This window comes from Abramis brama (assembly GCF_963993115.1).
Source record: "Abramis brama genome assembly, chromosome: 17".
Classification (NCBI taxonomy): Eukaryota; Metazoa; Chordata; class Actinopteri; order Cypriniformes; family Leuciscidae; genus Abramis; species Abramis brama.
The window spans coordinates 23199691-23222699 of NC_139979.1; the positions used below are offsets into that span (position 1 = coordinate 23199691).

Below are 23009 nucleotides of genomic sequence, written 5' to 3' on the forward strand. Positions count from 1 at the left end.
GTTTATCTTTTGCGTTGCAATACTGTTAGTTGTTATGTTATATTCAAGTGGCCAATAATCTTTCTTATTTTTTTGTTGTTGCCTGGAATAAGATATTCTGCATTGTATGTTAGCAGAAGATAATGTAAATTAACTGTGATAAAGAAGAAGCCTTTTGTGTGTGAAATTAGATTTCATGGAATATAAAGTGTCTTAAAATGGTATTGAAAACACATTTAAAAAGATCTTCTTATTTTTTTAAATAATAAACAACATGCTTACATATCAATACTGATTTGTTCAAAAATAAAATATTAAAATAAAATAAATGAAATATTCTGTCAGCAATATATTATTGAACTATAATTGTGTATCATTAAAATAGCCATAGCATTTTAAGAATAAAAACACAGTTTTATTGGATCTTTCAGGCCTGAAGGAAAGCTGTAAGTAAAAGAAAGGAGAGGTAAAACAATTTAATGAATGAGAGCAATATCCAAGCATTTGGATATGGGAATGTGTCTCAACAATGCCATTATTCCCAAAGAACCATGTGGAAGCAAGTCTGGAAATTGCCAAAAACATAATAACAACCAGGATCCAGCTTTTTGTCCCCTTTTCTTTTTAAATATATAGTCATGTCCACACCAAAATAAAGTATGTAACACTTATTTAATTTTTATATATAAAAAGATGGGAATTGTTAGTTGGTCAATGGGAGAACTGGTTCTGAATATGTTAGTAAGGCAGAGATTGTGTGCTGAAACACACATAACTTCAGTTCTTCTGCCTCATTCCTGTTTTCTCCTGGTTTTAAAGCCTCAGGAAGGCAGCTGAATCCCTGTTGAATAATAGATCACAGAGAGCAGAGCTGGATGCAGCCGGCCACGCTGCTTTTGTATCAGTTGGCTTGTCCGGCACAAAGCCTCCCTCTCTCTCTCTCTCTCTCTCTCTCTCTCTGCAGCCACGACTTCAAACACTCGCTTTCATCAGTCCTCACACTTTCACCCAGGCCAAATATTTATGCATATGCTGTTTTACATAAGGGATATGCTTGCTGTTTGCGTTCTTGGCTTGTTAAAAGCAGCATATCTGTTATGCAAAACTCACATGCATGAAAGGTTAGGCTGGGGAAAGAGTTTTGAGATTTGCACATATGTTTCGGAATTATAATATGACTTATGAGACATTTACACAAGAAGTCTAATTATTAAAGCAGGATTTCATGCAGCCAATCACGGATCACCACACCCGCTTGCATCACAGTGTTCTTTATTTACAAAACAGCCTGAGGAAAATGACCAGCAATCAGTCTGGCAAGAAAAGACCCTATATGCACCTCTTACAAACCGGACAGTATATCATATTCATTCATGTGGCATTTGACGGATATATGATCCATTGAAATACAGTATGAGAATTTCTCTAAAAGAGACACGCTGAGGCACCAAGTATGTTATATGAACATTCTATGTTATAGCTAATAAAATACAAAAGCTATTTCTGGCCTTCTTTTTAACGGTATGAATATAAATTCTCTTTTGAAATGTCGAATCATAATAAATGCAAAAATAGTTACATTTAATTTTAATAAGGCAGACAAACTGAAGTGAATGAGCATAATCTGACTGTGTGCACACCGATAAACATTAGTAGCAAGACTGCAACACAACCCGAGAGTTTAACTCTCATTTAAAGCAGAAAGTTGCTTTTGTCAAATCTATGCAACATGCATTTCATGGCATTCGTTTGAAAAAATACAATACATTTCACATACTGAATTTCAACATGTAACAAAAGTAAACACTGAAACTCCCATTCCAACAACAGATGTTTGTTTTGCATGCAACAAATTCAGGTTTTTAGTATTGTGACAATTGACTTTGGTTCGGAATCAACCATCAAGGATGTATCCCTGATAGCTGGCTTAAGACGGACAATTTATTCACATTCATTCTGGATAATCTTGTGTTTGCCATGTGAACAGTTGGTATGCAATCATGTGCAAAACAATGTTCATACATACAGTATATACTGTATTTTTTTTCTGCAGTGAAAGTAATGTAGCTATAATATTTTATGATTGACAGGTACATGAGGGTAAGGATGCATACTCATTAAACAATTTGCATGTAGAGCTGTTCAATATAAAATTTTAACACAATCAGCAGTTGTAACAGTGGTTCCATGCAAGTCTAAAGAGACAACAGCAACAAAAATCACAGTGATATTAATTTATACATTCATTTTCTCAATTTCTGCATCTTAAGCATAGGAATCCTAGTAGTAACTCAGTTTTATATTAATGTAATTCCAAGCTTTGTAAAACCAAACTCGTAACTTGCAATATAGCAGCACAGACACAAAATCTGAGCATTTATATTCTGACATTCAATTTTTTTGTGCACCTGAATTTTCAGATTTGTCACATATGCCATTTTACATTTTTTTCAGAGACAAAAATCTAAAAAATATGGGTTCTTAATAAACATTTTCTTTTTAAAACCATGTAGTCATTTTTAAATTGTGCTGTAAGTGCCTGCATTAAAGGGGTCCACACAAAAATGAAAATTCTGTCAGCATTTGCTCACCCTCATGTTGTTCCCAACCTGGTCTTTCTTTCCTCTGCGGAACACAAAAGAAGCAAGATGTAAAATCAAACAGTTTTGATTATATATTTTTTGTCAATACAATTGAAGTCAATGGGAGCCGAAACTGGTTACCAACATTTTTCTTTTATGTTCCACAGAAGAAAGAAAGTCATACAAGTTTGGAACAACATGAGGGTGACTAAATTATGACAGAATTTTCATTTTTTGGATGGGCTATCCCTTTAATTTCAATAGAAATACTGTCAGTCTCAAAGCAACCCATATAAAAAAGAAAAGAAAAGTTGGTTAACATATTTCTTTTGTGTGTAAACATAGTAAAGCTGTCAAAGTGGGCCGTCCTTTAATTGCCACATCACGCCTCTTATTTGCAATTGGCTACTGGGGTATGATTTGGCTCCACACAGTAGGTGGAGTCTTCGCTCTGATTGGTTGCTTCACTCTGACTTGACTCTGGCTCATGGGCGGAGTCTTCGCTCTGAGAGGATTGTGTCTCTCCTGCCTTCAGACCGGAGATACACTCTGAGGCTCTCCGTGTCTGCTGATAGGACAGACAAAGCTCCTCCCACTTTTTTCGGTTGGCATCAATTCCATCTGCCATCGGTTGAAGCTTCCTATTCAACTTCACAAGAGCCTGTAAAATACATTATCATCAGTCTATAAAAGTTAATTAGCAGAGTTCATTCATTTGATTTATTTAACTGTTACCTCATATAATGGCTTACAAATTCCATCAATCCATTCCACCTGAAGCACAGGAAGCTCATCTTTACGATTACGATCAAAAATGGCCTGAAAACAAAATAAAAATTGAAATTTAAGCAATAGATTGACAAAATCAGCCAATTTTAGATGTATCTGTTGGTGAGAGAATATATATGTACAGCTGGTGTCAGCTTCAGCTCTGATCTCTCCCTGTCACCCTGTTCAAAGAATTCACTGGTCACTAGTTCAGCAACCTGGAATTAGAAACATATAGACATAACATTATTTTAATGTTAATCTATCTATCTATCTATCTATCTATCTATCTATCTATCTATCTATCAGTATCGCTTCTCAAATAAATGGATCATGTTTTAAGGATGTTTAGATATTTGTACTTATCTAATTTTTTTGCAAGGTCTGTCTAACCTGTTTTGAGATCTCCCATGGTCGAGTCACTGCACCCAAGTCACAGGCAGTCATCAGCATAGACCTGGTATGTTTAAATATATGAAGACCATTTTCAGCAGCTCCTGGTATTTCTGTTACCAATTTTAAAAGTTGTAGTCTCTCACCTGAACATGTCTCTATGTTCTTCATTACTCCAACTGAACTGTTCAGAGAGAACACACTCAAAGAACTTGGTTCTTCTTCTTTTATGTCCGATGGAAAACAAAGATCCACACAATAAAAAAACAAAAACATTTAAGGTTCTTTCACTGCATTCAAGTTAATTTTATTCAATGTTCCTTATGGTGAAGATCTTGTAGAGATCAGGCTTTTTAGGATCTGAACAAAAGCCACAAAAGGGGCTTGATATCACCTCTTCTGCCTCTTTCAAAGGGCGCCTCTCTGTGGCCTAAACATGAATTACATGCACCTGCTGGAATATTTAGAGCTGTTTGAAGCTGAAGACCACTACCTCTTTTAATAACTATTTAAACAAAAAATTCCACTTAAGTTGACACTATGACTTACTTGAAGTACAAGGTGAGATCTGTGGACAGAATGGCCTGTTTCAGTATCTGCATCATGTTGCTGTACTCCTTGGAGCATAGATTCGCAAAAATGTTGTGACCCTGTTGAAGGTTAGGCATTATTCAGAAAACAATGAGAAAAAGATGACAAAGTTGTCAGAGTTGTTATTTGCAATAGTAGGGGGAGAGTGTGTAATCTGGTAAACTGGGTCACCCGCTTATAGTGCAAATGAATAACAATGCAAGGAAGGAGCAACATTTCATATTTCACGTCCCACATAATCATTTATGTCCACATTTGTATTTGAGAACTTAACCCCATAAAGGCTGACATTCACATAGGAAATAATAGTAATAAAAATCTATATAAAAAAGGGATAGGTTTTTGGACAAATTATGTAAAAAAAATATTTAGTATGATATAGTGAGAATTTGAGGCTCACACTCGTGGAGGAAAAAAACTGTTTGGTGAAGTTGCTGATATTTCTATGGCGGAAAAGATGAAATGTAAAAAAAAAGTAGCTGCCTTACAGTTTTAAGTACAATCAACTTAGATGTTTAAGTCATTTCAACTTAAATGACATTAAACTGACTTAAAAAATTTGTTGAATCTCGCATAACGTATAAAAAAAAGTTGAAAATTGCTTAACTTATTTTGATGAGTTAAAGCAATGTAAAAACACATGTTGTCATAACTTATTGATCATATAATTTTTTACAGTCTAATGTAATTCAATGAGATATTTACAACATCATAACAGACTACTTAATATATATATAAATATTAGTTGTCACATGTCTCCCAAAAATGTCTTAGTAAGATATTTAAATGCTTAGTTTCATATCAAAGCTCTGTCATTTTTGTGCATTTATATATGAGAGATGTACAAATAAATGTTCCTCAAAATCCTGATGTATCATATTTGATACTCACATTTGATCATGTTTTCCTGAAAATTATGTATGCATAATCAACTAAACCTAAGTTGCTTCAGTCCAGTAAATGTTGAAGTAAATGTTGAATTATACTAAAATGTCTTTTACCTGTCAATAAGAGGAAAGAAGGCATGTCGTAGATAAGTTTTGATCATGTTGATATTGATCATTTAGTGTCCTTAGAAATTTGCACATTAAATATGATACAGTAGGTTTTAGAGGGTTAAGTAAAATGTGGCACAGCTTACCCCACTCTCTTAAGGTCTAAATGAAGTTTGAGGAAATCACATCCCTCGTTACAAGTTCTATTACTCATACAAAGCCCTGGCTTTTCCTCTGAAATACAGCCAATCACGAAACCAGGAATCACTTCACACCCCTGAGTATCATTCATAGTGTGTCTGCAAAGTTCTCTACGCTTGTTCATTCTCTGTGATGGAAAGCATTTTTTTTCTCTCTTTGCTTCAGTGCAGCTGACCCAAGAGGGGAATCTCCTTAGCACAGTTAATTGGTGTTGGTTAAAAAAGCTCAATGGATGTCTACAGGAAATCGATACAGAGCTTTGTCATGATTAAACAGCTCAGAGCTAAATCAGCCACTTTATCAAACGCTGACAGCCATTTGCATTCTTTCCATCCACTGAGACATGCAAATGTGGACGGGGTAAAATAGGCCATTTGTGCAAATCCATTACAAGAGAGGTGTGAGATGGACACAGTAGTAGTCCATTGCTTTGACAATATTTGTTCTTTTTTATCCTCATAAGAATGCAATTCAGTGCTTTATCTTGCTCCTGCTCACAGTACTGTGACCTGACCAGACAGACATGCTAGTTGACGTCATTTAAACATTACTCACCTCACTCTGCAGGATCATGACGGCGTGGTTGAAATGATGATGCTCAAGTGTGGCAGATGTTCCGTACAGAAGCGCCAGTGCTGACCCAGACCTTTGGGAACACAACAGAGATAAGCTACAGTACAGTAACAACATTATGTTGCTGTACAAACATACAGGACACACTAAATGGAGCTAATTTCTTATTTATGAATAAGGACTGCACAACAAAAAATATATATTTTCTTAATTACCTATATTTTCTTAATTACCAGTAATATATTTTCTTAATTACTGTCACTTTTGATCAATTTAATGTCTTTGCTGGATAAAATATCAATTTCTTTAAAAAGAAAACAAGCAAGATACTGTAACGGTCACCAGCTGGAGTGTCCTTGAGAGCCACCAGAGGGCACTACACATAAGACTATTATCACTCACAAACTACATTTCCCATAACTCACTGCCCGGACTCATCATCACTTATCACTGATCACATTCACCTGTACCTCATTCACTGATTGCATTCACCTGTGTCTCATCATCCTGTTAGTCTCAGTCTATTTATACCATGTTCATTCATTCACTCACCGCGAAGTCTTGTTAAGTGTTACACTGCATTTCTGAGCGTTTCCCTGGTTTTCTTGTTTCTTGGTTTTTGATATCTTGCCCTGTTCCCTGGATTACTCTCTTGCCTCTGGTCCCTGGATTACTCTCTTGCCTCTGGTCCCTGCCTGTTTTGTTTGTTTTGTTTGTTTCTTTGTTTTGACTACCTGCCTGTGTATGACCCTAGCCTGTACTTTGGATTACGCCTCTGGATTGCCCCAGCCAATAAAGCTGCATTTGGATCTCCTACTTTGTGTCTCTGAGCAGTTCGTAACAGAAGACTTCGCCACACCCAGATCCAGCAGCTATGACCTCCAGGAATCCAGCAGTACGGATCTCACCTGATCTTCCCAGCATGAGCCGGGAGTTCGCTGGACAGATCGCGACCTTGGCCCTGGATAGCCTCGATCTGTTCCAGTACACCTGGGGGTTTGTTCCTCTCGCTGCCTCTTGCTCTCTGGGTGACGAGGCAATTAAGTTGTGTTACCGGCTGGGGGCTAAGGAGGTCGACCCGAGGGAGCTCCCCGATCTCTCCGGTCTGGATTGGAGAGAGGCACTCTCCAGATGTCTGGAGAGCTTCCTTCCGTGGCACGCCATGTCACCGTCTGCACTTCACGCCAGTCCAGCCGAGCCCGCACTTCACGCCAGTCCAGCCGAGCCCGCACTTCACGCCAAATCTGCCGAAGCCAAGGCAGTATGCGTCATGCCCGCCGCCCCTGAGACTGAGAGCGTCATGCCCGCCGCGCCTGAGACAGCAAGCAACATGCCCGCCAAGCTAGAGCTTTCACCGCTGGTCTCATCCAGCACAGAGCCCTCTTCACCGCTGGTCTCGTCCAGCACAGAGCCTTCTTCACCGCTGGTCCCATCCAGCACAGAGCCTTCACTGCTGGTCCCGTCCAGCACAGAGCCCTCTTCATCGCTGGTTCCGTCCAGCTCAGAGCCCTCTTCGCTGCTGGTCCTGCCCAGCTCAGAGCCCTCTTCGCCGCTGGTTCCGTCCAGTTCAGAGCCCTCTTCATCGCTGGTCCTGTCCAGCTCAAAGCCCTCTTCATCGCTGGTCCTAACCAGCTCAGAGTCCTCTTCGCCGCTGGTCCCGTCAAGCTCAGAGCGCGCTGATCCTGATCCAGAGACTGAGCTTCACGTCACGTCCGCCCGTCAAGAGTCTCGTCCCGCCGAGACTGAATCTGTTCCTGAGCCTGAATCTGATCCTGATACTGAGCCTGAATCTGTTCCTCTTCCTCTTTCTGCGCCTGTGTCTCCGGACAAGATGGCCTACACCGATCCAGTGTCTGTTCAAGTCACGTCTGCCGAGCCAGTGTCTCCGGACAAGATGGCCGCCGCCGTGCCAGTGTCTCCGGACAAGATGACCGCCGCCGAGCCAGTGTCTCCGGACAAGATGGCCACCGCCGATCCAGAGTCTCCGGACAAGATGACTGCCGCCAAGCCAGTGTCTCCGGACAAGATGGCCGCCGCCGATCCAGAGTCTGTTCAAGTCACGTGTGCCGAGCCAGTGTCTCCGGACAAGATGGCCGCCGCCAAGCCAGTGTCTCCAGACAAGATGGCCGCCACCGAGCCAGTGTCTCTGGACAAAATGGCCGCTGCCACGTCGACTGAGCCCTCAGCAGAGATAGCCGCCGACACGCCTGAACCTGAGCCCTCAGCAGAGATAGCCGCCGACACGCCTGAACCTGAGCCCTCAACAGAGATGGCCGCTGTCACGCTGTCTGTTCCTGTCCCTGAGCCGGTGTCTGTCCCTGAGCCGGTGTCTGTTCCTGTGCCATGGTCGCCTCCCTGGCCGCCTGAAGGGTCGTCTCCTCCCTGGTCGCCTGCACTGCCTGCTCCGCCCTGGTCGCCTGCACAGCCTGCTCCGCCCTGGTCGCCTGCACAGCCTGCTCCGCCCTGGTCGCCTGCACAGCCTGCTCCGCCCTGGTCGCCTGCACAGCCTGCTCCGCCCTGGTCGCCTGCACAGCCTGCTCCGCCCTGGTCGCCTGCACAGCCTGCTCCGCCCTGGTCGCCTGCACAGCCTGCTCCGCCCTGGTCGCCTGCACAGCCTGCTCCGCCCTGGCCTTCCGCCCTGCCGGAGTCTTCAGGTCCTCTTCCGCTGCACGGGCCTGGCCCTCCATCCCGCCCCCGGGTCCACCTCCGCTCCACCTCCCTCCTGGACAGTTTTAGGAGCGTCTGGAATCCGCTCCTTAAAGGGGGGGCTATGTAACGGTCACCAGCTGGAGTGTCCTTGAGAGCCACCAGAGGGCACTACACATAAGACTATTATCACTCACAAACTACATTTCCCATAACTCACTGCCCGGACTCATCATCACTTATCACTGATCACATTCACCTGTACCTCATTCACTGATTGCATTCACCTGTGTCTCATCATCCTGTTAGTCTCAGTCTATTTATACCATGTTCATTCATTCACTCACCGCGAAGTCTTGTTAAGTGTTACACTGCATTTCTGAGCGTTTCCCTGGTTTTCTTGTTTCTTGGTTTTTGATATCTTGCCCTGTTCCCTGGATTACTCTCTTGCCTCTGGTCCCTGGATTACTCTCTTGCCTCTGGTCCCTGCCTGTTTTGTTTGTTTTGTTTGTTTCTTTGTTTTGACTACCTGCCTGTGTATGACCCTAGCCTGTACTTTGGATTACGCCTCTGGATTGCCCCAGCCAATAAAGCTGCATTTGGATCTCCTACTTTGTGTCTCTGAGCAGTTCGTAACAGATACAGTACAATTATCTTGCTTGTTTTTTTTTTTAAAGAAATTGATATTTTATCCAGCAGAGACATTAAATTGATCAAAAGTGACAGTAAAGTCTTATTGCATTGTTACAAAATCTATATGCATGTTGTTCTTTTGAACTTTCTATTCATCAAAGAATCATGAAATTATTTTATCACGGTTTCCACAAAAATAAGCAGCACAACTTTTTTTTTTACATTGACAATAATAATAAATGTTTCTTGAGCAGCAAATCAGCATATTAAAGTGATTTTTGAAGGATCATGTGACACTGAAGACTGGAGTAATGATGCTGAAAATTCAGCTTTTTTTAAGAATGTTATGGTATTTTTACTAGAAATCAATAAAAATACATAAGACATATGGGTAACACTTTATTTTCGATATAGAACTATTAACTATAAGTAACTTTGCAACTGCATGTCAACTAACTCTCATTAGAGTAGACTAAGTAGACTATATGCTTAATATCTGCTAATACTTTATATTGATGATTCACCAACAGACTATAAGTAACAATGCACCTACATGTCAATGAGAGTTAGTTGAGATGTAGTTGCAAAGTTACTTATAGTTCGTAGAGTGTCTAAAGTGGACCATAGAAATAAAGTGTCATGTGAAAACGATGCTAAATGCAAATAAATTTTCAACTAACCACGTAAACATGCATAATTAGGATAGCAAAATAAAAAGACTTATAAACCGTTAAAAGGGAGGAGAAAAAAAATCCTATATATTATGAATTTAAAGGTAGTGCAGCTAATTAAAATCCACAGTATTGGGACAAATCTATCAGTTATTAGAAGATAGTCATATTAGGCAGATGCCAACATTGACAGGTAGCATGACATGCCTCGTCCTTGAACACCATAAACAACTTTATTTTTACATGACAGACTATTTTGATACTGTGTTGGGTGTGATTTGATCCCAATGTAAAATCTGGAATAAACCAGCTGAGAACCACTGATGCAATGTGCATTGGCAGACTGTTGACTCACTTTGCCTGAAAGGCGTTATTTGTACCACGATGGTCCAGGTCATGGCAGAAACACCCAACCATCAGTGCGAGAGTCTCGGTGTCTGTCAGCACCTCCTGTAACCCAGCGGTCTGAAATCCACAACAGAGAAATCTACTACTGCGGTCAACCCAGTCACACAAATCCTCATATTCAGTGATTAAATTATGAAAGATCATTATTAATTTAATCCATGTGTATTTACTACCTTTAACTCAGACAATTATTAGAGGAATAGTTCACCCCCAAAAAAAGCCCTTTTATCATTTACTGGCACTCATGTTGTTACAAACTCGTATTACTTTCTTTTTTTCTGTTACTGAAGGTGTTTATCTCTTCCCTACAATGAAAATGGATGGAGGACCAGGTGCTATTAAGCTACAAAAAAGCACCTTAAAACGGTAAAACCATTAAAATACAATATTACAAATTACAATAACTTTGAGAATTCAAGTCGTGAGTCATGAAAGTGTATTCTCTTTAAGCGCACTTAAATGGACTTATATTATCTACAAGTAAAGGTTTTTAAAAATATACATACTTTTAAGAATTGAAGTACACTACAAGTCCACATTAAATACAATTTCTGTCATGGCGACTCTCGGAGTGTTTGGCTAATGGGTATGACAATGTTAATATGTGCATGAATTACCCATAGCAGATCTATACAGGTGGAGCTGGGGAAGAGGAAGGGTTTCTGAACGCACACTGTACTTTTAAGGCAAATTCTAACCAATTATTTGAAGGTTGAGCATGCAAGCTCATTGGATACAGCAGGACCCAATCAGCTGTGCCCTATAGAGAATGATGTGATTGCAAGCAAGTTGAGTTAAGAACCCATTAGCCTGCGCCAGCAAGAGTTTCATGACCGAACTTTGCATTAAGCATCCTTCTTTTTTCCAAGGGTTGAAAGTCTTTTTGACAGTTATGTTCACCGTTCTCTTTCATTGTATGTATGGAAAAGAGCAGCTTAGACTTTCTACTATTTTTGTATTCCAAGAAGAAAGTCATACAGGTTTCGACCGACATGTAAATGAGTAAATGATGACTTTTTGTTTACGAGTGAACTATCAAATCACACATTATCAGTTCAGAAGGCCTCTTCGATCAGCATCTGTGCTTGATGACTTACGGTGATCATAACAAACATGCACTGCGAGACGTTGAAGGCATGCCTCCAGTTGTGGTAGGCTACGGTGCGGTAGTTCTTCCTCACGGTAAGCAGCCAGCGGCACAGCACCTGAGCAGGAAAAGAAAGGAACGCTGTAGTATTCACACACCGTACAGTAGCTGCAGACCCCCCGGTGTTCCAGGAACCAGCCTGCAGCACAGTATCTCACCGATCTATAACCCAGCGATCCACCCTCAACACTGCATACATATGTAAGCAGCATTTCACTCTTCCAGTCAGTAGGGTTGGCGTTTCGCCCCCTCTCTCAAAGTGATTGCCTCACCTCATAATCAATTTTGAATTTCTGCACGACACCAAGCTCCAAAAACATCCGCAGGGAGGCAGTGATCATGGCGTCGTTGTCCAGAGAAAAGTCATTAAAGTGGAACTCATCGATCCCGAGCTCACTGCTTAGGGGAATCTTAGCAGCCTGAGAGAGGAGAGGGGACAATCTCAGCGACTCCGGTAGCAAGGCAATTAAACACCAGAGCAGAACCTGGTCCACTGAGGGCTCAAACAGAAAGAGTACTGCCATTTCAATTATTAATACTTTAGTTCTCTCAAGTCTAGGACCCACCAACTATAAATTTCTTGGAAACGCATGGGGCTGAGATGTTTTTTTAATCATCTATCTCTCTAATGTATGAGTTTAATTTGAAGTTTTCATCGTGTCTCTCTCTGGAGAAAAGTTTTAAACGTTCTATGTTCTACTGATCTGTGAATCTTGTACCGGCCCTTTAAGGGTGTCCAACACTACAGAATCTTATCATGCTGTAGAGATAGTACTGCATAGGTCAAACAATACAGTAAGTTTGATATTTTTGATATTCAATTCAAATGTGCATAACAGGCATTACAGTTGCAATTATTTGTTTAAAATCAGTGCATCTAGTTAATATGGACTTTATTACCATATTTTATCTCTAGTTTGGCAAAACTTACTTTCAGTCGATCAACCTCTGCCTTAGAGCATGTAGCATGATAAGACAGCATCTGGGAAAAGACAGAAACAACAATACACTATGCATACAAAGTCTTTTTTTAATACCCACACAGATTGTAACCACACCATCTGTTCTTATGAGATTTATATGCAGGCAAAATTGTAGCTGTTATGTTTATGAGCAGCTTAAAACAGAAGAAGAAAATACAAATAAGATATTACAGTTACACTTTATTTTAAGGTGATGTAGTTACATTTTACTTACTCAAATAAGTACTGAGTAATATTAATTAACTGCATGTACTTATTAAAGAGTTACGGTTAGGGTTTGGTAGTTTAGGGTTAGTTGTAATTATGCATGATTTACTGTTATTAGTAAGTACATAGTAACGTAACTATGTCAACTTAAAATAAAGTGTTACTGATATTACTCACATCTAGAGCCACAGACTGCTTGGCCCAAGTCTTCTTCACCTGGTTATACATCATTGTGTTGTTAATACCCAGGCCACAGAAAATAACAAATGCCTGTGAGGATCAACGGACATGAAATTACTCATGCGTGTGATTTATGTAAACATCAGTAGTGGTAGTATGGCTCTAATTCACTTATAAAATATTGATTGGTCATTTTATTCCAACATCAAAAATTCGAATAAAGTCCCACCTCAAATAACCTTTGATCTGCATCATTAAATGTCTTCCTGTCCAAGCGATTCAGAATCTGGGCAACGCCTAATGGAAATAAGAAGTTATTTTAGTTGTTGTTTTTGTGGGTTTGTGTATAAAAAATGAAGCATTTGTGTAGGGAAACTCACCAATAATCTGATGTGTCCGATTCCAAATGGGAACGCACAAAACTGATCTGATATGAAAACCAGAAGCCTGGTCCGCCTGAGAAGGAAACACATTGCTTGCACGATACAACTGACACCATGCGAAATCATGCAATCAAAACGAGTCTGAGAGTGTGTGTTCTGCTCACCTCAGCATCAAAGCGGGGATCCTGACAGACGTCACTAATGTTAACGGGCAGTCCGGTTGATGCTACCAACTCAGCAATGCTGTTATTGATTAGCCAGTCCGAACAAGACACCTTCTCCATGCTGACTTTGTCAAATGCACACACATACACACAAACACACATACTAAGCATGGTATACATTAAACTCACAATGAAATCAAAATGGACAATTCTTATTTTTTGTACAGAATGTTGCAGTGTTTATTATAAAAGATTAATGTGCACACACTGTAAAAATGAATACGCTATATCTAATCAATAAAATTGTGGCAACAGATTACAAGCAATATTATTAATTAAATTTAACAAATTAGAATTGAGTAATAATTAATCAAATTAATTCCTTAAAAGTTAACCATTTAAAATGAGTAAAATTTACAACAATTTTTTTTAAACAATTTTTTTTTTATTGCCAACATTGAAGACACCTGATGTTAACAAGCAGAATCACTGAAGGAGAAATCCGTAAGTCACCATTATGGTGATCGGTGTTTGTTTTAGTTGGGCTCTTGACCCTTAAATCATTAACTTTAGATATTTTTTTTTTGGCTGCTGTACCTGAGTTATAACAGCCAGATGAACAACGAGAAAAGGTGATCTGATGGTGCTGGTTGTGTTTTAACATAATCATTATTTCACAATCATTTAACCTGAATCACTGAACTGAACATTAATTAAACAGATTGAGAACACCAGGTTTATTCTTGCTTATTTATTGGGTAAATATTATTAAAGCCTAAATGATTTTTACCATCCCATTCATTAACAAACAATATTCACCGCGCTAGATAGATCTAGATAGTCAGCATGCTGACAATTCTGGAATTTTGGTCAAATACAGGCTGTTTTCGTGTGTGTACAAAACATACAATATGCTTCAAACTATTATTTTATGGCACGCACAACTCGGGAACATGGGTATCAAAATTATCCCCGAGCTTCCCACTGGTAAATATGACTTGAGAGGGCATTCATGATAGGGCATTTATGATAATTCCGAATAATATCCTCCACAAATGACTACAGACTTTCAAATATGCCTCCATTTAGTTAGCAACACCCAACTTCCTATGATCCAATCAATTCCCAAGGACGAAATCAAGTCCCACCCTACATATTTTTCTCCTTCCAGAAGACGTTTCACTCTGATATACATCACAATAGGGAAGAAACGACTTTCGCAACTTCCGTTTCATGCCGACTTTACTTGACATGCCGTACACATTACTATAAACACACATGTAACAGTATGTTATATTATTAATAGTCCTGTTATTCTCACCTGATGTCATGATCAACGCTGCACAGCGGAGACATAAGCTCAAATGTCTGGGAGAACTTTACCACCTGAGAACACAGTAAAAAAAAAAAAACAATGCTACAATGCTAGGGTGATTTCCAGGACATTGCTAAGGTGTTCTGAGTGGTTGCTAGATGTTTTCTTATAGTCTAAAGTCTGATATATTGTGATATTCTGGTACATACATATGGCTCTGTTTTATTGTTCTTCAAGCATTGTAAATCTAATTGCCTAGAAATGCATTATTTGAGGTAGAATTGTGATCGATGCTGAATACACTGTTTGAAAAGGCACAAATAATAACTTTAAAATGAATGACCAAATAATCTAAAACTGATTATCCAACTGATTAGATTATCAGTGAGCAAGCTTTTGATCATCCAACAAGCAAAATGATACAGTGATATTTTAATGAAGAAATGGTTAAGTTTTGGACAAATTAAAGAGATTTTGTTTCTAAAAAAAAACAGACAGTAATGGTAGCTTATTTACCTGACCAATAAATATGATTCTTACATTTTCTAAGAAAAATGAACACAATTTTGATCAATTTTGAAGCCTAAATACAATCAAGTAAAAAGCTAAACATAAGCTATAAACGATCTACACCACGGTCGCATGACTTCAACGTCACAACCACTAAGCTTCCGACAACTCTTTCAATCTTTATTTAAAAAACACTTTCCCTGAAAGTTTGAGTTAGAGTAGTTTGCAGGAGCATGACTATAGACACAACAAGGCTGTAAAAGCAAACTAGTCAGTAGATGAGTTTTACTGTTCAGTGTGATGACTTTAATGTCCCAGAGAACCTCTGTAGTCCCATTTAGCGGTTTGTTAGCAACCGTCTTTTTCAAGACAAGTGAAAGCTTTAAAAAACACAAGAGGGAATTACTGATGTATTATAGAATAAATTGTGAAAATATCTTGAGCTTGTATTAACCAGAGACCCATTTAACCCAACACCAATTCAAAAACCCATTGACTTTGGAACGATGAAACCGAAAGTGCTAAAATGCTAACTCGTTTCCAGGTTTAAAAAAAACAGCTATATTTTAAATAAATGTAATAAAAATAGAATCAATAATTTAATGAATTATACAAATCACATTTGCTAAATTCAAATGGAATGGAATTGAGTTACATTAAAATTAGCTTTTCGTTTTGTCGAACTCCCACTTTAAGCCCCACCCACAGCCTCATCCACATATAAATTTTTACTGCAGAATACAGATAATAGCTTGGCTGCACACTCCTACTTGAGGTATCATTCATGTCCATAGCACAAACAGAATAAGTTTCGTGCCACATTTCAATGCTTATGTGAAAAAAAACCTAGAATGAGCAATACTGATGTTCTCTTTAGCAAGAAAGGTGAAATGTATAAAGAAAAAGATGTAATAAAGATAGACCAAAATCATGACAGAAAAGAGAAAAGGAGGACTGAAGGTGATCTCACAGGAGAGTGGATGTCTTCTAGCAGAAGCACAGAGCAGCGTTCACACTGCAGTAATGTCAGCGCACGCTGCATGATCTTTCTCACAATCTTCTCCAGGTCCGTCTGCTCCTCAAACAGATCATTCACCACCTCCAGCAGCGCCTTGAGAAACAACAGCAGCAGCTCCAAATGTATTCAGAAAACACAGGCCTTCAAGCTTTACACAGGATTATTAAATATTTGAAACCTTGCGACCTGAGGATTGTATGCAATCTAACAAGCTACACTGTCCGAGAGGTCTAGAAATCTGGAGGCAGGTTTTTAATCATTCTGAAGAGTTTTATTCAGCAACATTTCTGCAGATCTTGACATACCCTGCTCCTCTCATACTCCTTGCGGGATTCAGAGAAGAGTTTGGCGTTGGAGATCGATATTCCGCAGAATGGTAGATACATTTGCAGGACCTGTAGAGAGAAGTTTGATGCTTTCAAAGCTTCAGTCAGATTGATGAGTGACGGTGAGATATTGAGAGGGGGAAAAATAACTGGAGGCATCACATCAGCTCTCCTTCTTTGTATTTCTAGGGCATTTATAACAGCACAGCATGCTTTCTGCTTTCAGTGCTGCTTGGCATAAATAATTCTAAAGAGAATTTCTGTGCTATTAATTACTATCTATAGAGAGATGTTTTGAAGCAGCGATGAAAGTAAGGGAATGAGATGAACGGGTACAGACTGATTTGTGCCTCGAGACTGCAGTACTGTATCTATATTTTGTATTGATTCTGAGGTATGCCATTTACATGTGCTGATTTAGTCAATGACAATAATGACCTCTGTTCACGGCTTAAAGTGTTAGTTCACCCAAAAAAAAAAAAAAAATTAATCAATTACTCACCTTCATGTTGTTCCAAACACGTAAGACTTTCGTTCATCTTCGAAACACAAATTAAATGAAATCCTCTATTGACAGTCAACTACTAGTTTTCCGCTTCAAAACGTTCATAAAGAGATCCTAAAATTAATCAATTAATCAATTAAACAAACCTCATTGGTTCGTGAGGAAGCTCAAATGTGGTGCGTAACATGAGAATGAACCTCATTGGTTCGTGAGGAAGCTCAAGCGTGCTAAGTAACTCGAGAATGAACCTCATTGGTTCGTGAGGAAGCTCAAGCGTGCTAAGTAACTCGAGAATGAACCTCATTGGTTCGTGAGGAAGCTCAAACGTGCTGCGTAACTCGAGAATGAACCTCATTGGTTTGTGAGGAAGCTCAAGCGTGCTAAGTAACTCGAGAATGAACCTCATTGGTTCGTGAGGAAGCTCAAGCGTGCTAAGTAACTCGAGAATGAACCTCATTGGTTCGTGAGGAAGCTCAAACGTGCTGCGTAACACGAGAATGAACCTCATTGGTTCGTGAGGAAGCTCAAACGTGCTGCGTAACTCGAGAATGAACCTCATTGGTTCGTGAGGAAGCTCAAACGTGCTAAGTAACTCGAGAATGAACCTCATTGGTTCGTGAGGAAGCTCAAATGTGCTGCGTAACACGAGAATGAACCTCATTGGTTCGTGAGGAAGCTCAAACGTGCTAAGTAACTCGAGAATGAACCTCATTGGTTCGTGAGGAAGCTCAAACGTGCTGCGTAACTCGAGAATGAACCTCATTGGTTCGTGAGGAAGCTCAAACGTGCTGCGTAACACGAGAATTAACCTCATTGGTTCGTGAGGAAGCTCAAATGTGCTAAGTAACTCGAGAATGAACCTCATTGGTTCGTGAGGAAGCTCAAGCGTGCTAAGTAACTCGAGAATGAACCTCATTGGTTCGTGAGGAAGCTCAAACGTGCTGCGTAACACGAGAATGAACCTCATTGGCTCGTGAGGAAGCTCAAACGTGCTGCGTAACTCGAGAATGAACCTCATTGGTTCGTGAGGAAGCTCAAACGTGCTGCGTAACACGAGAATTAACCTCATTGGTTCGTGAGGAAGCTCAAGCGTGCTAAGTAACTCGAGAATGAACCTCATTGGTTCGTGAGGAAGCTCAAACGTGCTAAGTAACTCGAGAATGAACCTCAATGATTCTCTCGCTACAAGTGAACATGCTTGAGCTTCTTTTTATCATAACTGATGTGGGTGTTGATGAATATTTATATGTGAATAAAAGCCTAAATTCAATCTGTTCATCATATAAAGCGATCGTGTCTCTTCAGAAAATTTGGACTAAACCACTCACTTTATATGGATTAGTTTTATGATCTCTTTATGAACTTTTTAATCAGTGTCAGTTGCGGTAGCTGTCAATGGAGGGACAGAAAGCTCTCAGATTTCATTAAAAAGATCTTCATTTGTCTTCCAAAGATGAATGAAAGTCTTAAGGGTTTACTGGAACAACATGAGGGTCAGTAATTAATGCCTGAATAAAAATTTTTGGGTGAACTCTCCCTTTAATTTGAGTGTGAGCAATTTTATGAAATTCGGAGAGCAACAGAGTATCGAATCTAAGCTTTGATTTATGCAGTCACTTAGCAGAATGACCACAGGGTGTCTAGGTTATGAATATAAAGAATAAATCTTCTCATATAAATAACTAATTTTCCAAGTCTACAACTACTCCAGCATGGCAGGATATTCGTTAATTGTTAATTCATAGATCTCTTTTGATTTAGCACAGCAATTATCTTCACACTCTAGAGTTTCATTACCAGCAAAAGTTTGGGCACTATAGTAATAGGTATCAGGAGAATGAAATAGACTATAAATCCAGTAGTTGGAACAGATCTTTAGAGTTTAATATCAGCATGAAGCCAAGTGAAACGGAGAATAGAGCTTACCTTCTCATCGTCCTCAGTGAATGGAGTTCCGCTGGGGTTCTTGTTGATGGCCTGCACTACACCAATGACTTCACCGTCACTGTTGCGGATGGCCATGCACAGAATGGACTGAGTCTTATAGCCCGTCAGCTTGTCAATTTCATCACTGAACCGATGGTCCTACACAATACACAAGAGGCACAGCATTCTTAGAAAAAAGGGGGTTCTTGATTCAATTTTAAAGAACACTTTAAGCCAAAAAGGTTCTAAGGAAAAATGTCTCAAATGATTGCATGATACTTTCTTTTTAATTAGTTATTAAATTTGTTTCTAGTGATAAAGTATGTTAACAAGCTGCTTAATTCATAACATTTTATCGACAATAAAAGTTAATTAAAACGAAATTAATTAATTAAAACAATTTATAAAATGATCCCATGATGGAAACCCCTTAAAGTTTCTATCCACCGTTTTTCATGCAAGAGCGGGTGCAGGCGTGTGGCCATTTGGAAATTGAATGTGTCTGGCTTCCGGTGTCATTCGCTTCATATTACCATATTATTTTAATGTAATGTACATAAATGTATTTTAATGTAATGACATCGCCAACTACTGGCCTGGCAGCAGAATACACCGTTTTCTGTTCGTTTTCATGGATTTGTAAACGGGGATCATTTTGACAATGTTGTCAACTGTACGTGAAAAACGCAAAGGGAAAACTTTATGATGTCATTTTTAATGACTACTTTTGCTAAATTGCAAAAAAGAAAAGTTTATTTTTTTCCTTTCATTTCCAAATACACTTACATACTCTACGTAATTTAAATCTAGCACAAGATGATTTGGAAAAAGAGGCTAATTGTTCCATCTTCACTCTTGACTTTATAGCAATGAGGAAGAGGAAAAACATGTGTTGTCTTTCAGATCAATCTTCTAGCATATTAAGTAGTTTGCTTTTTGTGAACAAACTGCTTTTATTTCCACCAAAGTAAAAAGTAAAAAGTATGCAATTCCATTGGACTGCTATGGGATAGTGGCACACTCATTGCACTGCATTAATGGATCTCCTCTGACCTATACCGGGGAAGGCTTGCCTGTGGCCATGATATAATGATGTATACGCACAACTGGTAGCTTGTATTTGAAGATGGGGAAACAGTCAACTCTGTAACTGCGATTTCTTCACATGAAGTATTGAGGTTCTTGAATCTTTTGTCATAATCAAAATAATCAGACAGCGATTCCAAGCCTTGGCTGCAGCAACTGTAGAAATCACAAATCTTTGAAGGTACTCTTCGCATAACCCAAGTCTACTCTATCCCCAATATTAAAATTTAATATTTTTGCTGTAGCTGTTGGGTAAACAAGAGAATACACAACTACACAGACATACATCCAGGCAAGGGTAAACTACATGGAGATTTTACCTGAAAGGCTGTTACAATACGTGTCTTTTAAATGTTGTCCAAAACAATGATTTTATATTTATGTGTCACCTCTTACACTAGCTTAAGGCCTAGGCTGTTTAATGGCAGTTCAATAATGTGTATTGATTGAACGGTGGAAATGTCCAATAGTTTTTTTGTAGCCAAGACCAAAAATGATTGATTTCTTATTTTAAATTATCTTATTTTTGTATTAATGTATTAATATTAGATTTTTTAATGAAATTCAATCATTTTAATGATACTGAATTAAAAAAAATACAAACCAATGTATACAGGTATTAATATGTATTAATATATATAATATATTGGTTAAGATCAAATTATGCGTGCTTCAGCACCAAGGAGAGCAGTCCCCTGAAAGAGCTTACACGGGTGGAGCGCGTCTTTTTAAAGATGTCACTCTACCTGTGTGTTTCTGGATGCAGTCGTTACCTGGGATCGCTGGATGGTCACGAGCGCTGCATTGCGTGTCTGGGCATTGAACACGCTGAAGCAGCGTTCGTGGATGAGTCATGTACCCATTGTGTCCAACGCTCCGCAGCCAATAGAGCCACCGACGGAAAGCACTGGTCCATCCACGAGGTGTGTACCAGCCGTATCCTTCGGCTCTCCCCACGATGAACAGATATCGATCGCTGCATTGGAGGATGGGTCAGACTTCTCCGCGGATGACGATTCAGCACCGACTGCCAACAGGATCGGGCTCGTGTGGAACCATCACCGTGTCCCGAGCCCTTGAGGCTGGACGATTGGTTTCTCGGGGTGGCGCGCGCTGGTTCTCAGCAACCCACCCCGGTTCCTTTCTTCCCCGGAGGTGCATGAGGAGCTCACTGGGTCATGGACAGCACCTTTCACCTTTCCCCTCTTCCCTCACCACCCTTGATGGCGGGGCGGCTAAGGGTTACATGCGCATCCCACCAGTGGAGTGGGCCGTTGCTATGCAACTGTGCCATAACACCACTTGCCGCGGAGAGCCACGTCTCCCTTCCCGGGCCTGTAGCACTCGTCGGACTTAACCGGCAAGGTTAACAAGGCCTGTGTGGAAGCCGCCTCTGTCATACACACCATGACGTTGTTGCAGGTCCATCAGGCCAAGGCACTGAAGGACCTGCATGAGGGTCAGGCCCGGGGTGGGTAATCGGGAGAATCGGGAGAATTCCCGGTGGGCCGCTTCACTTTTGGGCCGGTCGAGGATTTTTTTTCTTTCTTTTTTTCTTTTTTTTTCACATTTCAATGTCACGTTAGTTACATTACACGTTCCGCATTCTGACACCGCAGCGCGCAGCCTCTGCATGGGTTGTACCATGTGAGGGAGTTCTCCCCTCCCCTTCTATAGAGTTGGTTGGGTCCATAGCCCGTCTTTACCAAAACGTTTTCTCAGGTAGGCTACCGCGGCACCGCCGGCGCCTACCGATAGCTGGGCCGGCCCTACCGTAACGGTACGCGTCAGGGAGGATGGATGGGAGGAAGAGGCCAGGAGGTATGGAAGCTTGTTTCCGCCACAAAATAAAACATTTTAAAAGATAATTGCGACTTTTTATCTCACAATTGCGAGTTTACATCTCGCAATTCTGACTTTATTTCTCAGAATTGCGAGGTACAAATTCAGAATTGCGTGAAATAAAGTCGCAATTGCGTAATATAAAGTCATAATTGCGAGATATAAAGTCAGAATTGCGTGAAATAAAGTCGCAGTTGCGTGATATAAAGTCATAATTGCGAGATATAAAGTCAGAATTGCCTGAAATAAAGTCGCAATTGCGTGTTATAAAGTCAGAATTGCGAGATATAGAGTCAGAATTGTGTGATATAAAGTCGCAATTGCTTCTTATAAAGTCACAATTGCAAGATATAAAGTCAGAATTGTGTGATATAAAGTCGCAATTGCTTATTATAAAGTCTAAGTAAATTATTATTTAACCTTTACATTATTTGTTGAACCATGGTATTAATACATACTACATAATAGTAAGAGCTGAACTGTTGCTTCATTTATCCAATTTGGAAAAAGTGCTCATTTGGAATTCCACCATGGAAAAAGTGGGCCGGTCTTGGGCCTGAAACTCCCGGGCTGAAAAGTGGCCCCACTCCGGCCCTGATGAGGGTGGTCATGATCCCCAAGTTCTCCAAGAACTTTGTGCGACGAAGGTGACCGCACGGTCGGTGGGTCATGCGATGTCCACTATGGTGGTTCAGGAGCGCCATCTCTGGCTGTGTCTGGCCGACATGAGGGATACAGACAAAGTCAAGTTCCCTGACTCCCCCGTGTCCCAAACCGGCCTATTCGGAGATGCGGTTGAGAACTTCAGTTCTTGGCTGTACAGAAGCAGACTGAGGCGATCAAGCATATCCTGCCGCGGCAGTCAGCAGCTGCCTCCACCCAACCGCCTGCGGTTCTTCAGTCTACTCATCGCCGAGGGCATCCTCCTGCGACTGCCCACGCTCCCACGCTGCAGCAGCAACCTCCACCTAAGTGGC

At 40.2% G+C, this 23009-nt stretch overlaps 1 protein-coding gene across 1 annotated transcript in view; it reads right to left on the bottom strand.

Moving 5' to 3' along the window:
• Window positions 1-835: 835 nt before the first annotated feature.
• pde11al (phosphodiesterase 11a, like) overlaps window positions 836-23009 on the bottom strand; it is a 29664-nt gene continuing 7490 nt past the window's right edge. The window contains exons 2-20 of the mRNA XM_084089209.1: window positions 19105-19263; window positions 16653-16742; window positions 16300-16440; window positions 14826-14890; window positions 13505-13625; window positions 13338-13413; window positions 13187-13254; window positions 12955-13047; window positions 12519-12569; window positions 11860-12006; window positions 11538-11645; window positions 10388-10497; window positions 6065-6155; window positions 4272-4372; window positions 3869-3946; window positions 3723-3786; window positions 3473-3547; window positions 3297-3380; window positions 836-3222 (exon numbers count right to left, since the gene is read on the bottom strand). Of these exons, the coding sequence (XP_083945335.1) occupies window positions 2953-3222; window positions 3297-3380; window positions 3473-3547; window positions 3723-3786; window positions 3869-3946; window positions 4272-4372; window positions 6065-6155; window positions 10388-10497; window positions 11538-11645; window positions 11860-12006; window positions 12519-12569; window positions 12955-13047; window positions 13187-13254; window positions 13338-13413; window positions 13505-13625; window positions 14826-14890; window positions 16300-16440; window positions 16653-16742; window positions 19105-19263 (1992 nt within the window). The 3' untranslated portion in view covers window positions 836-2952. The remainder of the gene's footprint in view (window positions 3223-3296; window positions 3381-3472; window positions 3548-3722; window positions 3787-3868; window positions 3947-4271; window positions 4373-6064; window positions 6156-10387; window positions 10498-11537; window positions 11646-11859; window positions 12007-12518; window positions 12570-12954; window positions 13048-13186; window positions 13255-13337; window positions 13414-13504; window positions 13626-14825; window positions 14891-16299; window positions 16441-16652; window positions 16743-19104; window positions 19264-23009) is intronic.